We start from the raw sequence: 17,500 nt of genomic DNA on the forward strand, positions 1-17,500 counted from the left end.
TGAGGATCTTACTGTAGCTTGTCTAGTTAGTTAGTCTAGTGGTGATGATGTACTGTAGCTTGTCTACTAGTTAGTTAGTCTAGTGGTGATGATGTACTGTAGCTTGTCTACTAGTTAGTTAGTCTAGTGGTGATGATGTACTGTAGCTTGTCTACTAGTTAGTTAGTCTAGTGGTGAGGATGTTACTGTAGCTTGTCTAGTTAGTTAGTCTAGTGGTGATGATGTACTGTAGCTTGTCTACTAGTTAGTTAGTCTAGTGGTGATGATGTACTGTAGCTTGTCTAGTTAGTTAGTCTAGTGGTGATGATGTTACTGTAGCTTGTCTACTAGTTAGTTAGTCTAGTGGTGATGATGTACTGTAGCTTGTCTAGTTAGTTAGTCTAGTGGTGATGATGTTACTGTAGCTTGTCTACTAGTTAGTTAGTCTAGTGGTGATGATGTACTGTAGCTTGTCTACTAGTTAGTTAGTCTAGTGGTGATGATGTTACTGTAGCTTGTCTACTAGTTAGTTAGTCTAGTGGTGATGATGTTACTGTAGATTGTCTACTAGTTAGTTAGTCTAGTGGTGATGATGTACTGTAGCTTGTCTAGTTAGTTAGTCTAGTGGTGATGATGTTACTGTAGCTTGTCTACTAGTTAGTTAGTCTAGTGGTGATGATGTACTGTAGCTTGTCTACTAGTTAGTTAGTCTAGTGGTGATGATGTTACTGTAGCTTGTCTACTAGTTAGTTAGTCTAGTGGTGATGATGTTACTGTAGATTGTCTACTAGTTAGTTAGTCTAGTGGTGATGATGTTACTGTAGCTTGTCTACTAGTTAGTTAGTCTAGTGGTGACGATGTTACTGTAGCTTGTCTACTTAGTTAACAACCCCATGAGGAGGGTTGCCCCCCCCCCCTGGTCTCCTAGTTAAACAGCTCACACCTGGTGTCTCCCCATGAGGAGGGTTGGCCCCCCTGGTCTCCTAGTTAAACAGCTCACAACTGGTGTCTCCCCATGAGGAGGGTTGGCCCCCTGGTCTCCTAGTTAAACAGCTCACACCTGGTGTCTCCCCATGAGGAGGGTTGGCCCCCCTGGTCTCCTAGTTAAACAGCTCACAACTGGTGTCTCCCCATGAGGAGGGTTGGCCCCCCTGGTCTCCTAGTTAAACAGCTCACACCTGGTGTCTCCCCATGAGGAGGGTTGGCCCTCCCTGGTCTAGTTTGTCTTCACCTGTTGACCCAGTCCTTCCTGTCCAGAGTTAGTAACCCCTGTGTGCCCCCATGAGGAGGGTTGGTCCTCCCTGGTCTAGTTTGTCTTCACCTGTTGACCCAGTCCTTCCTGTCCAGAGTTAGTAACCCCTGTGTGTCCGCATGAGGAGGGTTGGTCCTCCCTGGTCTAGTTTGTCTTCACCTGTTGACCCAGTCCTTCCTGTCCAGAGTTAGTAACGCCTGTGTGTCCCCATGAGGAGGGTTGGTCCTCCCTGGTCTAGTTTGTCTTCACCTGTTGACCCAGTCCTTCCTGTCCAGAGTTAGTAACCCCTGTGTGTCCCCATGAGGAGGGTTGGCCCTCCCTGGTCTAGTTTGTCTTCACCTGTTGACCCAGTCCTTCCTGTCCAGAGTTAGTAACCCCAGTGTGTCCCCAATAGATTCCCATTATTCCTGGTACGTACCTGAGCCTGTCCAGGTACAACTTGTTGACTTTGTCCCAGTTAGTGTTGAGCAGCAGAGCTGTCTCCTGAACCCTGGTTCTCTCTGCTGGAGTGGCGATGGCCACCACCTCCTCTCTCCTGGCTAGAGCGCCCTCTACAGGGGGGCGGAGGTTCTTCAGATTCACCTTCACCTCCTGAGACACAGGGACGTAGGCAGACAGGCACGCACACACACACACATGTTAACCACACACACACACGTACATATACAGGTTTGAAACCAACAGTATGAAACACGCACACACACGCACACACACACACACTGACCTGAAGGCACTGTCCCTGCTGGGGTAGGTTATAGAAGACGGCCTGCCAGTACTCAGGAGAGTTCAGTTGGAAGTCTGTCTCAGAGACGGAACGCAGCAGGGTCTGCAGCTCTCCCAGGTACTCCTACACACACACATATACACACACACACACACACACACACACACTCACACACACACACACACACACACACACACACACACACACACACACACACACACACACACACACACACACACACACTCAATTGTAACTAAACAATAACCCCAAACTTATTCTGAACTACACAAACTATACAATATTAAACAACACTAAACACAAAGCCATCTATTACTGATAGATCCTCATCAGTTGATATTCCTACTGGGGTCAGGAGTTGTTCTGGTACTTGGTCAGGAAAACCTCCTTGCCCTACCACTTTATACTATAGATACCTTCACAGAGGGGGTAAGGTTGCCTACCACAACATACTGTAGATACCTTTACAGAGAGGATAGGCTACACACACACACACTTTATACTATAGATACCTTCACAGAGGGGGTATGGTTCCCTACTACTGCATACTGTAGATACCTTCACAGAGGGGGTAGGCTACCTACCAATATATACTGTAGATACCTTCACAGAGGGGGTAGGCTACCTACCACTATATACTGTAGGTACCTTCACAGAGAGGGTAGGCTACCTACCAATATATACTGTAGATACCTTCACAGAGGGGGTAGGCTACCTACCAATATATACTGTAGATACCTTCACAGAGGGGGTAGGCTACCTACCACTATATACTGTAGGTACCTTCACAGAGAGGGTAGGCTACCTACCAATATATACTGTAGATACCTTCACAGAGGGGGTAGGCTACCTACCAATATATACTGTAGATACCTTCACAGAGGGGGTAGGCTACCTACCACTATATACTGTAGGTACCTTCACAGAGAGGGTAGGCTACCTACCACTACATACTGTAGATACCTTCACAGAGTGGGTAGGCTACCTACCACTACATACTGTAGATACCTTCACAGAGGGGGTAGGCTACCTACCACTACATACTGTAGATACCTTCACAGAGGGGGTAGGCTACCTACCAATATATACTGTAGATACCTTCACAGGGGGTAGGCTACATACCACTATATACTGTAGATACCTTCACAGAGGGGGTAGGCTACCTACCACTACATACTGTAGATACCTTCACAGAGGGGGTAGGCTACCTACAAATATATACTGTAGATACTTTCACAGAGGGGGTAGGCTACCTACCACTATATACTGTAGATACCTTCACAGAGAGGGTAGGCTACCTACCACTACATACTGTAGATACCTTCACAGGGGGGGTAGGCTACCTACCAATATATACTGTAGATACCTTCACAGAGGGGGTAGGCTACCTACCACTACATACTGTAGATACCTTCACAGAGGGGGTAGGCTACCTACCACTATATACTGTAGGTACCTTCACAGAGGGGGTAGGCTACCTACCACTATATACTGTAGATACCTTCACAGAGGGGGTAGGCTACCTACCACTATATACTGTAGATACCTTCACAGAGGGTTCAGTCAAGACAGTGTTTGTTGTTATTCCTGTGCTGTGTTCTAGTACAACATCTCTCGAATCCCTCACTATCTCTTTACATTATTTCTCTTTAAAAAATATATATATATATTTTCATTCCGTTTTTTACATGGACATTAACATAAGATGTAGTAACTCATAACTCTCTCTCCTGTCATTAAGTGTTGAGAGGAGAGGAGGACAGACAGCCTGATATAATGTGTGGGTTATAGAAACCTGAGTAAATACTGACGAACAGGTTAAATTAGAGAGAGAGAGAGAGGAGGATAGATAACCTGACATAATGTGTCGGTTATAGAAACCTGAGTAAATACTGACGAACAGGTTGAATTAGAGAGAGAGAGAGAGGAGGATAGATAACCTGATATAATGTGTGGGTTATAGAAACCTGAGTAAATACTGACGAAAAGGTTGAATTAGAGAGAGAGAGAGAGAGAGGAGGATAGACAACCTGATATAATGTGTGGGTTATAGAAACCTGAGTAAACACTGACGAACAGGGAGAAAGGTGATTGAGGACACTGGTGTCGGTAAAGTTCATTTAGAGTCTGACAGACAGAGCAGAAGAGAGTTTAATGAGCCAGTCAGTAGTGTTTAATCCATCCTTTCATAAACACAGTTCGTTACTCAGTGTAGCTCACTGTCTTATACCTGATTTACACGTGGATTTGTCATATGCACAGAAACAGCAGGGTGTAAAAGGTACAGTTTGATTGTGTCCCTGTAGATGTCCGTTTGCTGTGTATTGCTCTTAATTGTAACCCAATGGAAGTCATCCAACAATCCCATCATGCACCTAACAGCGTTCCCCAGAACTTCACAACAGCACTTCAACTCACCTTTTTAGCCCAAATACAACAACATCAAGACATAACCATCTCACCTCTTATGTCGGCTCTGTTTCTTAATGATCAGAACATGGATCGCGTTGTGATTTGACAGGCACAAAGAGGTGCGTTGTGATTTGACAGGCACAAAGAGGTGCGTTGTGATTTGACAGGCACAAAGAGGTGCGTTGTGATTTGACAGGCACAAAGAGGTGCGTTGTGTGTTTAGAGTATGTTAAAGTTAGCCTGGTTCCAACCAGTCGGCTACACAGCACCAACAGATATGGAACTAGGCTATGGCAGAGTAGGTTCAGTCACGAGGACAGAAGTAGTCATTCATAGGTCTATACGGTGTAAATACAGTGGGATTTCACAGTTAAATACCTGGTCATTGGTATTTATTATGGATCCCCATTAGCTGCTGCTTTGGCAGCAGATACACTTCCTGGGGTCCAGGAAGTGGAGGGGTCATTGACGTACCGTGACGGAAACAGCCACCATAGTGTTCAAATGTGTGTTCACTGTTGATACTGTATGCCTTGCCAAATATAGATGGATGTAGACTACATGTGGGTTTGTCTTGTTTTGTGGTCTACTGATGCTTGTCTTGTTTTGTGGTCTACTGATGCTTGTCTTGTTTTGTGGTCTACTGATGCTTGTCTTGTTTTGTGGTCTACTGATGCTTGTCTTGTTTTGTGGTCTACTGATGCTTGTTTTGTGGTCTACTGATGCTTGTTTTGTGGTCTACTGATGCTTGTCCTGTTTTGTGGTCTACTGATGCTTGTCTTGTTTTGTGGTCTACTGATGCTTGTCTTGTTTTGTGGTCTACTGATGCTTGTCTTGTTTTGTGGTCTACTGATGCTTGTCTTGTTTGTGGTCTACTGATGCTTGTCTTGTTTTGTGGTCTACTGATGCTTGTCTTGTCCTGTGGTCTACTGATGCTTGTTTTGTGGTCTACTGATGCTTGTTTTGTGGTCTACTGATGCTTGTCCTGTTTCGTGGTCTACTGATGCTTGTCCTGTTTTGTGGTCTACTGATGCCTGTCTTGTTTTGTGGTCTACTGATGTTTGTCTTGTTTTGTGGTCTACTGATGCCTGTCTTGTTTTGTGGTCTACTGATGCGTGTCTTGTTTTGTGGTCTACTGATGCTTGTCTTGTTTTGTGGTCTACTGATGCTTGTCTTGTCTTGTGGTCTACTGATGCTTGTCTTGTTTTGTGGTCTACTGATGCTTGTCTTGTTTTGTGGTCTACTGATGCTTGTCTTGTTTTGTGGTCTACTGATGCTTGTTTTGTGGTCTACTGATGCTTGTTTTGTGGTCTACTGATGCTTGTTGTGTGGTCTACTGATGCTTGTTTTGTGGTCTACTGATGCCTGTCTTGTTTTGTGGTCTACTGATGCTTGTCTTGTTTTGTGGTCTACTGATGCTTGTTTTGTGGTCTACTGATGCTTGTTGTGTGGTCTACTGATGCTTGTTGTGTGGTCTACTGATGCCTGTCTTGTTTTGTGGTCTACTGATGCTTGTCTTGTTTTGTGATCTACTGATGCTTGTCTTGTTTTGTGATCTACTGATGCTTGTTTTGTGGTCTACTGATGCTTGTTTTGTGGTCTACTGATGCTTGTCTTGTTTTGTGATCTACTGATGCTTGTCTTGTTTTGTGATCTACTGATGCTTGTCTTGTTGTGTGGTCTACTGATGCTTGTTGTGTGGTCTACTGATGCTTGTTGTGTGGTCTACTGATGCTTGTCTTGTTTTGTGGTCTACTGATGCCTGTCTTGTTTTGTGGTCTACTGATGCTTGTCTTGTTGTGTGGTCTACTGATGCTTGTCTTGTTGTGTGGTCTACTGATGCTTGTCTTGTTTTGTTTTGTGGTCTACTGATGCTTGTCTTGTTTTGTGATCTACTGATGCTTGTCTTGTTGTGTGATCTACTGATGCTTGTCTTGTTGTGTGGTCTACTGATGCTTGTCTTGTTGTGTGATCTACTGATGCTTGTCTTGTTGTGTGGTCTACTGATGCTTGTCTTGTTGTGTGATCTACTGATGCTTGTTTTGTGATCTACTGATGCTTGTCTTGTTGTGTGGTCTACTGATGCTTGTCTTGTTGTGTGGTCTACTGATGCTTGTGACAGATGTTGTAAAAGCAGCCAAATGTCCCTATGATCCAACTCACATGACTAAACACACTCCTCCTCCACACCAATCCAATGTTTCATTCATCAGCCCTGCCACACAGGCAGGTGTTCATGTGTGTGGAGCCCTGTGTGAAGATTTGAGTATGGTGCGTTTTCATTGGGTGACTGGATACATACATGAGGGTCATTGATTGGTTGTGACTCCAGACAGGGGTCAGGTGACTGTGATTGACACAACCCATGTTGATTGACAGGACATGCAGTGGTGATGTGAGGCAGGAAACCAGAAACATAACACAACAGAACAGCAAATCAGAGGCCAGGTGTGTAACATGCTGCTTCTTCACACACTGAGGGAAGAATGGAGGGATGAACACCTGGATGATGCAACTGAGGAGGAAAACTAGAAAAAACCCATTCATTAATACTGTCTGAAGGCTACATGTCATCATCCCCTCAGTAATACTGTCTGAAAGCTACATGTCATCATCCCCTCAGTAATACTGTCTGAAAGCTACATGTCATCATCCCCTCAGTAATACTGTCTGAAAGCTACATGTCATCATCCCCTCAGTAATACTGTCTGAAAGCTACATATCATCATCCTCTCAGTAATACTGTCTGAAAGCTACATGTCATCATCCCCTCAGTAATACTGTCTGAAAGCTACATGTCATCCCCTCAGTAATACTGACTGAAAGCTACATATCATCCCCTCAGTAATACTGTCTGAAGGCTACATATCATCATCCTCTCAGTAATACTGTCTGAAAGCTACATATCATCCCCTCAGTAATACTGTCTGAAAGTTACACATCATCCCCTCAGTAATACTGTCTGAAGGTTACATATCATCATCCCCTCAGTAATACTGTCTGAAAGCTACATGTCATCATCCCCTCAGTAATACTGTCTGAAAGCTACATATCATCCCCTCAGTAATACTGTCTGAAAGCTACATATCATCATCCCCTCAGTAATACTGTCTGAAGGCTACACATCATCCCCTCAGTAATACTGTCTGAAAGCTACACATCATCCCCTCAGTAATACTGTCTGAAAGCTACACATCATCCCCTCAGTAATACTGTCTGAAGGCTACATGTCATCATCCCCTCAGTAATACTGTCTGAAAGCTACACATCATCCCCTCAGTAATACTGTCTGAAAGCTACACATCATCCCCTCAGTAATACTGTCTGAAAGCTACATGTCATCTAGTTGGCTTGGCTCTGGGCCTTCAATAACTTGTTAACAGACCCTTGTTAAGAGACCTGCTATCGGACTGGACTAGGATATACCTGCCGTCTGATTGGACTAGAATATACCTGCTGTCTGATTGGACTAGGATATACCCGCTGTCTGACTGGACTAGGATATACCTGCTGTCTGTCTAGACTAGGATATACCTGCTGTCTGTCTAGACTAGGATATACCTGCTGTCGGACTGGACTAGGATATACCTGCTGTCTGTCTAGACTAGGATATACCTGCTGTCTGTCTAGACTAGGATATACCTGCTGTCGGACTGGACTAGGATATACCTGCTGTCTGTCTAGACTAGGATATACCTGCCGTTTGATTGGACTAGAATATACCTGCGGTCTGATTGGACTAGGATATACCCGCTGTCTGACTGGACTATGATATACCTGCTGTCTGACTGGACTAGCATATACCTGCTGTCTGACTGGACTAGGATATACCTGCTGTCTGTCTAGACTAGGGTATACCTGCTGTCTGTCTAGACTAGGATATACCTGCTATCTGTCTAGACTAGGATATACCTGCTGTCTGACTGGACTAGAATATACCTGCTGTCTGTCTAGACTAGGATATACCTGCTGTCTGTCTAGACTAGGATATACCTGCTGTCTGTCTGGACTAGGATATACCTGCTGTCTGTCTGGACTAGGATATACCTGCTGTCTGTCTGGACTAGGATATACCTGCTGTCTGTCTGGACTAGAATATACCTGCTGTCTGTCTGGACTAGAATATACCTGCTGTCTGTCTGGACTAGGATATACCTGCTGTCTGTCTGGACTAGGATATACCTGCTGTCTGTCTGGACTAGAATATACCTGCTGTCTGTCTAGACTAGGATATACCTGCTGTCTGTCTGGACTAGGATATACCTGCTGTCTGTCTGGACTAGGATATACCTGCTGTCTGTCTGGACTAGGATATACCTGCTGTCTGTCTAGACTAGGATATACCTGCTGTCTGTCTGGACTATGATATACCTGCTGTCTGACTGGACTAGGATATACCTGCTGTCTGTCTGGACTAGGATATACCTGCTGTCTGTCTGGACTAGGATATACCTGCTGTCTGTCTGGACTAGGATATACCTGCTGTCTGTCTGGACTAGAATATACCTGCTGTCTGACTGGACTATGATATACCTGCTGTCTGACTGGACTAGAATATACCTGCTGTCTGTCCGGACTAGAATATACCTGCTGTCTGACTGGACTATGATATACCTGCTGTCTGACTGGACTAGAATATACCTGCTGTCTGTCTGGACTAGGATATACCTGCTGTCTGTCTGGACTAGGATATACCTGCTGTCTGTCTGGACTAGAATATACCTGCTGTCTGTCTGGACTAGGATATACCTGCTGTCTGTCTGGACTAGGATATACCTGCTGTCTGACTGGACTAGGATATACCTGCTGTCTGTCTGGACTAGGATATACCTGCTGTCTGTCTGGACTAGGATATACAGGTTAACTACATCATATCAACGTCTGGTGTTTGCATCTCACTCATTCAGGAGCCCTTTATTTGATCAGTGAGTTGGTTGATATTTGTCTTTCCTATTTGATTAATGGATTAGTGACTTCAATGACAGCTCAATCCAGGTTATAATTAGTAGTTGGTTCTTACTAGCTAGCGGGCAGGGGTAAGTTGGCACCAGGGAATGCTGTCAATTCCAATCAATTGAGAAAGTAAACCAAATTCCAATTCCAAATGTTGCTCATTGAAAAGCATTGAAGAGAATTGGAATTTCAGATTACTTCCTGAATTCAACAGGATTTAAATGGAATTGAACCCAACCCTGGTTGACACGGGACAAGTTGGCACGGCGCAGATTGGCACGGGGCAGGGGGAACTCACACTTTGTCGGCGGTAGGGGGTGAATTTAGCCTCCACCTCCTGCCAGCGTGTGTTGAGCTGGAGGAGGCGGGGCTGCACCAGCGAGGTCGCCCCTGCGTCTGACAGTTCTTTGGCCAATCCCTGCACCTCTTTCAGATCCTCACTCTTCTCATCGAACTCTGAGCCAATCTCCTAGTGAATGGGACAAAACCAGCCAGAGTCACACCCAGGGGGAATATCAGTCACACACACACACACACACACACACACAAACACGAACACACACGAACACACACGAACACACACGAACACACACACACACACACACACACACACACACACACACACACACACACACACACACACACACACACACACACACACACACACACACACACACCTACACACACACACACACACACACACACACACACACACACACACACACACACACCTTGGAGAAAACCCAGTTAGCAGACCAGCCATACAGGGGAGAGATTTCACTCACACACATAAGGAAGACACACACTCTTCCATGCAGGGGAGTGATCATTCAGGATCAGTGATCATTCAGGATCATTCAGGATCATTCAGGATCATTCTCCCCAGAAAGAGGAGAAACCATCTACTCTTTCCAGTTAGATCAGGGAAATGAAGAGAGAGAAGATTCACAATAAGAGTCCCTTTTTATTAGATCAGGGAAATGAGGAGAGAGAAGATTCACAAGGAGAGTATGTCTGGCTTCATCTGGTACAGACTTTAATAAATGTGAAAACCCTCTGTTAGAGGGCAGGGCAGAAAAGAAGCGGTGAAATGAGCGGACAGACAGAAAGACAGACTGGAAGACAGACTGGAAGACAGAGAGACAGACAGACAGACATCTAGTGCTGGTAGTTTCAGGTACAGGTGAGAATGACAGGTGACTCTCAAGAGGAGTTCAATTTAGCGGAATGTCATTTTGATCACCTGGAACAAAGACACACACTGTCAGATTACACTCAGAGAAATACATATTTAAACAGAGAGGAGAAGAGAGACAGAAAGAGAGGAGAAGAGAGACAGAAAGAGAGGAGAAGAGAGACAGAAAGAGAGGAGAAGAGAGAGACAGAAAGAGAGAGGAAGAGAGACAGAAAGAGAGGAGAAGAGAGAGACAGAAAGAGAGGAGAAGAGAGACAGAAAGAGAGGAGAAGAGAGACAGAAAGAGAGGAGAAGAGAGAGACAGAAAGAGAGGAGAAGAGAGACAGAAAGAGAGGAGAAGAGAGAGACAGAAAGAGAGGAGAAGAGAGACAGAAAGAGAGGAGAAGAGAGACAGAAAGAGAGGAGAAGAGAGAGACAGAAAGAGAGAGGAAGAGAGACAGAAAGAGAGGAGAAGAGAGAGACAGAAAGAGAGGAGAAGAGAGACAGAAAGAGAGGAGAAGAGAGACAGAGAGAGAGGAGAAGAGAGAGACAGACAGCTAGATCAGAGTGAGATATAAAGGGAGAGACAGATATAGAGACAGGAAGAGAGAGGGTTTCACCTTAACCCTCTGTTCCTCTGCTGGATCAGGTAGTTCAGCCACGCTCCTCTCAATGTCGTCCAGCCACTGGAGAAGGTCATCAGTCTTCCTACGGTACTGATACCACTGGGGGGCTATCGCTAGGGCCTTCCTCCTCCTCACACCACGCAGGTCCTACACACACACACACACACACACACACACACACACGCACACACGCACACACACACACACACACACACACACACACGCACACACACATACGCACACGCACACACACAATCAGGTGAACTAATGATAGAATGGTACAACATTATATATTTCTTAATGTTGTCATTATTCCCAGACTGTATACTGCACCATGACACTGTTGTATTTAGTGTTGAGCTGATTGTGTTTGATTCTGATCTGTTCTTTCTTGTCCAGGTCTGGAACTCTCCTCTGTAGCTTCTGTCCTTTCAGCAACAGCTCCTTCACTGCCCCCTCCTCACAGTTCTACAACAGAGAGAAGAGACAGAGAGAGACAGAGATGGGGGAGAGAGAGAGAGAGATGGGGGAGAGAGATCAGGGGGAGAGAGAGGGAGAGAGAGAGATGGGGGGAGAGGGATCGGGGAGAGAGATCGGGGAGAGAGAGAGAGATGGGGAGAGAGATTGGGGGAGAGAGAGAGAGAGAGATGGGGGAGAGAGAGAGAGGGAGAGAGAGAGATGGGGGAGAGAGATCGGGGAGAGAGATGGGGAGAGAGATGGGGGGGAGAGAGAGAGAGATGGGGGAGAGAGATCGGGGGGAGAGAGAGAGAGAGATGGGGGAGAGAGATCGGGGGAGAGAGAGAAAGGGAGAGAGAGAGATGGGGGAGAGAGATCAAGGGGAGAGAGAGAGATGGGGAGAGAGAGATGGGGAGAGAGATCGGGGGGGGAGAGAGAGAGTGTATGTGAGAGAGAGATGGGGGAGAGAGATAGAGAAAGATTGGGGAGAGATAGAGGAGGGGAGAGAGAGAGAGAGATGGGGAGAGAGATTGGGGGAGAGAGAGAGAGAGAGATGGGGGAGAGAGATCGGGGGAGAGAGAGAGAGAGAGATGGGGGAGAGAGATCGGGGAGAGAGAGAGAGAGATGGGGGAGAGAGATCGGGGGAGAGAGAGAGAGAGGGAGAGAGAGAGAGATGGGGAGAGAGATCGGGGAGAGAGATGGGGAGAGAGATCGGGGGGGAGAGAGAGAGATGGGGGGGGAGAGAGAGAGATGGGGGAGAGAGATCGGGGGGAGAGAGAGAGAGAGATGGGGGAGAGAGATCGGGGAGAGAGAGAAAGGGAGAGAGAGAAGATGGGGGAGAGAGATCATGGGGAGAGAGAGAGATGGGGGAGAGAGATCATGGGGAGAGAGAGAGATGGGGGGAGAGAGAGAGATGGGGAGAGAAGATCGGGGGGGGGAGAGAGAGAGTGTATGGTGAGAGAGAGATGGGGGAGGAGAGAGATAGGAGGAGGGGAAGAGAGAGATGGGGGAGAGAAAGAGATGGAGAGGAGAGAGAGAAAGAGAGAGAGTAGGAGATATAGGGGAGAAGAGAGAGAGAGATGGGGGAGAGAGATCAGGGGGAGAGAGGGAGAGAGAGAGAGATTGGGGAGAGAGAGAGAGGGAGAGCAGAGAGATGGGGGAGAGAGATCATGGGGAGAGAGAGAGATGGGGGAGAGAGATCATGTGGAGAGAGAGAGATGGGGGAGAGAGATGGGGGAGAGAGATCGGGGGGAGAGAGAGATGGGGGAGAGAGATCATGGGGAGAGAGAGATGGGGGAGGGAAAGTAGGGATAAAAGCAACAGAGAGAGATGGGGGGGAGAGAGAGAGAGATGGGGGAGAGAGATCGGGGGGAGAGAGAGATTGGGGAGAGATAGAAGAGGGGAGAGAGATGGATGAGAGAAAGAGATGGGGAGAGAGAGAGAAAGAGAGAGATATAGGGGAGAATAGAGAGAAAGAGAGAGAGTGAGAGATATAGGGGAGAATAGAGAGAAAGAGAGAGAGTGAGAGATATAGGGGAGAAGAGAGAGAAAGAGAGGAGTGAGAGATATAGGGAGAATAGAGAGAAAGAGAGAGAGTGAGAGATATAGGGGAGAAGAGGAGAGAAGAGAGAGCGTGAGAAGATATAGGGGAGAATAGAGAGAAAGAGAGAGAGTGAGAGATATAGGGGAGAAGAGAGAGAAAGAGAGAGAGTGAGAGATATAGGGGAGAAGAGAGAGAAAGAGAGAGAGAGATATGAAGAAGTTACTTGAATGAAAGAACAGAAATAGAACATAATAGAACAGAATAGAATAGAAACAGAATAGAACAGAATAGAATAGAACAGAATAGAACAGAAATAGAACATAATAGAACAGAACAGAACAGAATAGAACAGAAATAGAATAGAACAGAATAGAACAGAAATAGAACATAATAGAACAGAACAGACAGAATAGAATAGAACATAATAGAACAGAATAGAATAGAACAGAATAGAACTAGAATAAGAATAGAACAGGAATAGAACAGAACAGAATAGAACAGAATAGAACAGAATAGAACAGAATAGAATAGAACAGAATAGAACAGAATAGATAGAACAGAATAGAACAGAACAGAATATAACAGAACAGAATAGAACAGAATAGACATAATAGAATAGAACAGAATAGAACAGAACAGAATAGAACAGAATAGAATAGAACAGAATAGAACAGAATAGAACAGAACAGAACAGAATAGAATAGAACAGAATAGAACAGAATATAACAGAATAGAATAGAACAGAACAGAATAGAATAGAACAGAATAGAACAGAACAGAATAGAAACAGAACAGAATAGAACAGAATGGAATAGAACAGAACAGAACAGAATAGAATAGAACAGACTAGAACAGAATGAATAGAACAGAACAGAACAGAATAGAATGCACAGAATGGAATAGAACAGAACAGAATAGAATAGAACAGAATAGAACAGAATGCTAATAGAACAGAACAGAACAGAATAGAACAGAATGGAATAGAACATAATAGAACAGAATAGAATAGAACAGAATAGAACAGAACAGAACAGAATAGAACAGAATAGAACAGAATAGAATAGAACAGAATAGAATAGAACAGAATAGAACAGAATAGAATAGAACAGAATAGAACAGAATGGAATAGAACAGAATAGAACATAACAGAATAGAACAGAATAGAACAGAATAGAACAGAATAGAATAGAACAGAATAGAACAGAATGGAATAGAACAGAACAGAACAGAATAGAACAGAACAGAATAGAACAGAATGGAATAGAACAGAACAGAACAGAATAGAATCAGAACAGAATAGAAACAGAATGGAATAGACAGAACAGAACAGAATAGAACAGAATGGAATAGAACAGAACAGAACATAACAAGTAACAAGAAAAATAGAACAGAATGGAATAGAACAGAACAGAACAGAATAGAACAGAATGGAATAGAACAGAATAGAACAGAATAGAACAAGAACAGAATAGACAGAATGGAATAGAACAGAACAGAACAGAATAGAATTAGAACAGAATAGAACAGAATGGAATAGAACAGAATGGAATAGAACAGAACAGAACAGAATAGACAGAACAGAATAGAACAGAATGGAATAGAACAGAACAGAACAGAACAGAATGAACAGAATGGAATAGAACAGAATTAGAACAGAATAGACAGAACAGAATAGAACATACAGAATAGAACAGAATAGAACAGAATAGAACAGAATAGAATAGAACAGAATAGAACAGAACGGAATAGAACAGAATAGAACAGAATAGAACAGAACAGAATAGAAACAGAATGGAATAGAACAGAACAGAACAGAATAGAACAGAATGGATAGAACAGAACAGAACAGAAACAGAATAGACAGAACCAGATAGAAAGAATAGAACAGAACAGAATAGAACAGAATAGAACAGAATAGAACAGAATGGAATAGAACAGAATAGAATAGAATAGAACAGAACAGAATAGAACAGAATGGAATAGAACAGAACAGAATAGAACAGAACAGAATAGAACAGAATGGAATAGAACAGAACAGAACAGAATAGAACAGAACAGAATAGAACAGAACAGAACAGAATAGAACAGAACAGAATAGAACAGAATGGAATAGAACAGAACAGTATAGAACAGAACAGAATAGAACAGAATAGAACCGAATATAATAGAACAGTATAGAACAGAACAGAACAGAATAGAACAGAATGGAATAGAACAGAATGGAATAGAACAGAACAGAATAGAACAGAATGGAATAGAACAGAATAGAACAGAATAGAACAGAACAGAATAGAACAGAACAGAACAGAATAGAACAGAACAGAATAGAACAGAATGGAATAGAACAGAACAGTATAGAACAGAACAGAATAGAACAGAACAGAATAGAACAGAATGGAATAGAACAGAATGGAATAGAACAGAACAGAATAGAACAGAACAGAATAGAACAGAATGGAATAGAACAGAACAGAATAGAACAGAATGGAATAGAACAGAATGGAATAGAACAGAACAGAACAGAATGGAATAGAACAGAATAGAAGCGTGTGTGTTACCCCGTCCTGTCCTGTGAAATCTTCCTCCTTGAGGTTCTCTCCCTGTTTCTCTTCTTCCTCCAGCAGGTCCAGCCAGATCTTAGCTTCACTGTGGAACTGCTCCACCTCCACCGCTGATGCTGCTGCCTACACACACACACACACCACACACACACACACACACACACACACACACACACACACACACACACACACACACACACACACACACACACACACACACGTGCGCACACACGTGCACGCGCACACACACAATCATGTAAACTTTGATGCACTTTGTGCATCATGGCCTACAGAAATGACTAAGATATTTCTCCATTTGAGAATGTTGTCTGACTGTTTGTGGAGGATCTCTTCATATAAACACACAGGACTGTAGAGGATAGAGAGAGATGTGGTCAAAAGGCAATGAACTGGCTTAGTTAGAGGGCAGGGGGTCAGTATAGAGAGAGATGAGGTCAAAAGGCAATGAACTGGCTTAGTTAGAGGGCAGGGGGTCAGTATAGAGAGAGATGAGGTCAAAAGGCAATGAACTGGCTTAGTTAGAGGGCAGGGGGTCAGTATAGAGAGAGATGTGGTCAAAAGGCAATGAACTGGCTTAGTTAGAGGGCAGGGGGTCAGTATAGAGAGAGATGTGGTCGAAAGGCAATGAACTGGCTTAGTTAGAGGGCAGGGGGTCAGGATAGAGAGAGATGTGGTCAAAGGGCAATGAACTGGCTTAGTTAGAGGGCAGGGGGTCAGTACCTGTCCTGCAGTGATGCGCTGTGCGATGCTGTCAAAACGCTGGTTGAACTTTTCCAGTTTGGGCCCCAGCTGTGCCTGGCAGTGTTCCCCACAAGTACCCATCAGACCCTGGTGTAGCACCCGCACCGCCTCCACCTTACCATGCATCACCTCCAAGTCCCCACGCAGACCCTGAGAAACACACCATCATTATACACACAGACACACCATCATTATACATATAGACACATCCTCATTACACACATAGACACACCATCATTATACACACATAGACACACCATCATTACATACATATAGACACACCATCATTACACACATATAGACACACCATCATTACACACATAGACACACCATCATTATACACATATAGACACACCATCATTATACATATATAGACACACCATCATTATACACATAGACACACCATCATTATACACATAGACACACCATCATTATACACACATAGACACACCATCATTATACACATAGACACACCATCATTATACACACAGACACACCATCATTACACACAGACACACCATCATTACACACATATAGACACATGATCATAACACACATATAGACACACCATCATTATACACACATAGACACACCATCACTACATACATATATACACACCATCATTATACACACATAGACACACCATCACTACATACATATAGACACACCATCATTATACATATATAGACACACCATCATTATACACATAGACACACCATCATTACACATATAGACACACCATCGTTATACACACATAGACACACCATCACTACATACATATAGACACACCATCATTATACACATATAGACACACCATCATTATACATATAGACACACCATCATTACACACATAGACACACCATCACTATATACACATAGACACACACACACAATAACAACACAGCTAAGAGACATTGAGGACAGGTAGATGTGTACCTTGAGGTCAGGTGTGTTGTGTACCTTGAGGACAGGTGCCTTGTGTACCTTGAGGACAGGTATATTGTGTACAGGTGTATTGTGTACCTTGAGGACAGGTGTAT

At 44.1% G+C, this 17,500-nt stretch overlaps 1 protein-coding gene across 1 annotated transcript in view; it reads right to left on the reverse strand.

The window, feature by feature from the left end:
• Window positions 1-17,500, reverse strand: part of LOC109879947 (dystrophin) — a 237,438-nt gene that overhangs the window by 92,741 nt on the left and 127,197 nt on the right. Inside the window, 7 exon segments of the mRNA XM_031819531.1 lie at window positions 1,650-1,822; window positions 1,956-2,078; window positions 9,637-9,807; window positions 11,133-11,285; window positions 11,472-11,606; window positions 15,696-15,821; window positions 16,440-16,610. Coding sequence (XP_031675391.1) covers window positions 1,650-1,822; window positions 1,956-2,078; window positions 9,637-9,807; window positions 11,133-11,285; window positions 11,472-11,606; window positions 15,696-15,821; window positions 16,440-16,610 — 1,052 coding nt within the window.

Source organism: Oncorhynchus kisutch, unplaced genomic scaffold (assembly GCF_002021735.2).
Source record: "Oncorhynchus kisutch isolate 150728-3 unplaced genomic scaffold, Okis_V2 scaffold2241, whole genome shotgun sequence".
NCBI lineage: Eukaryota > Metazoa > Chordata > Actinopteri > Salmoniformes > Salmonidae > Oncorhynchus > Oncorhynchus kisutch.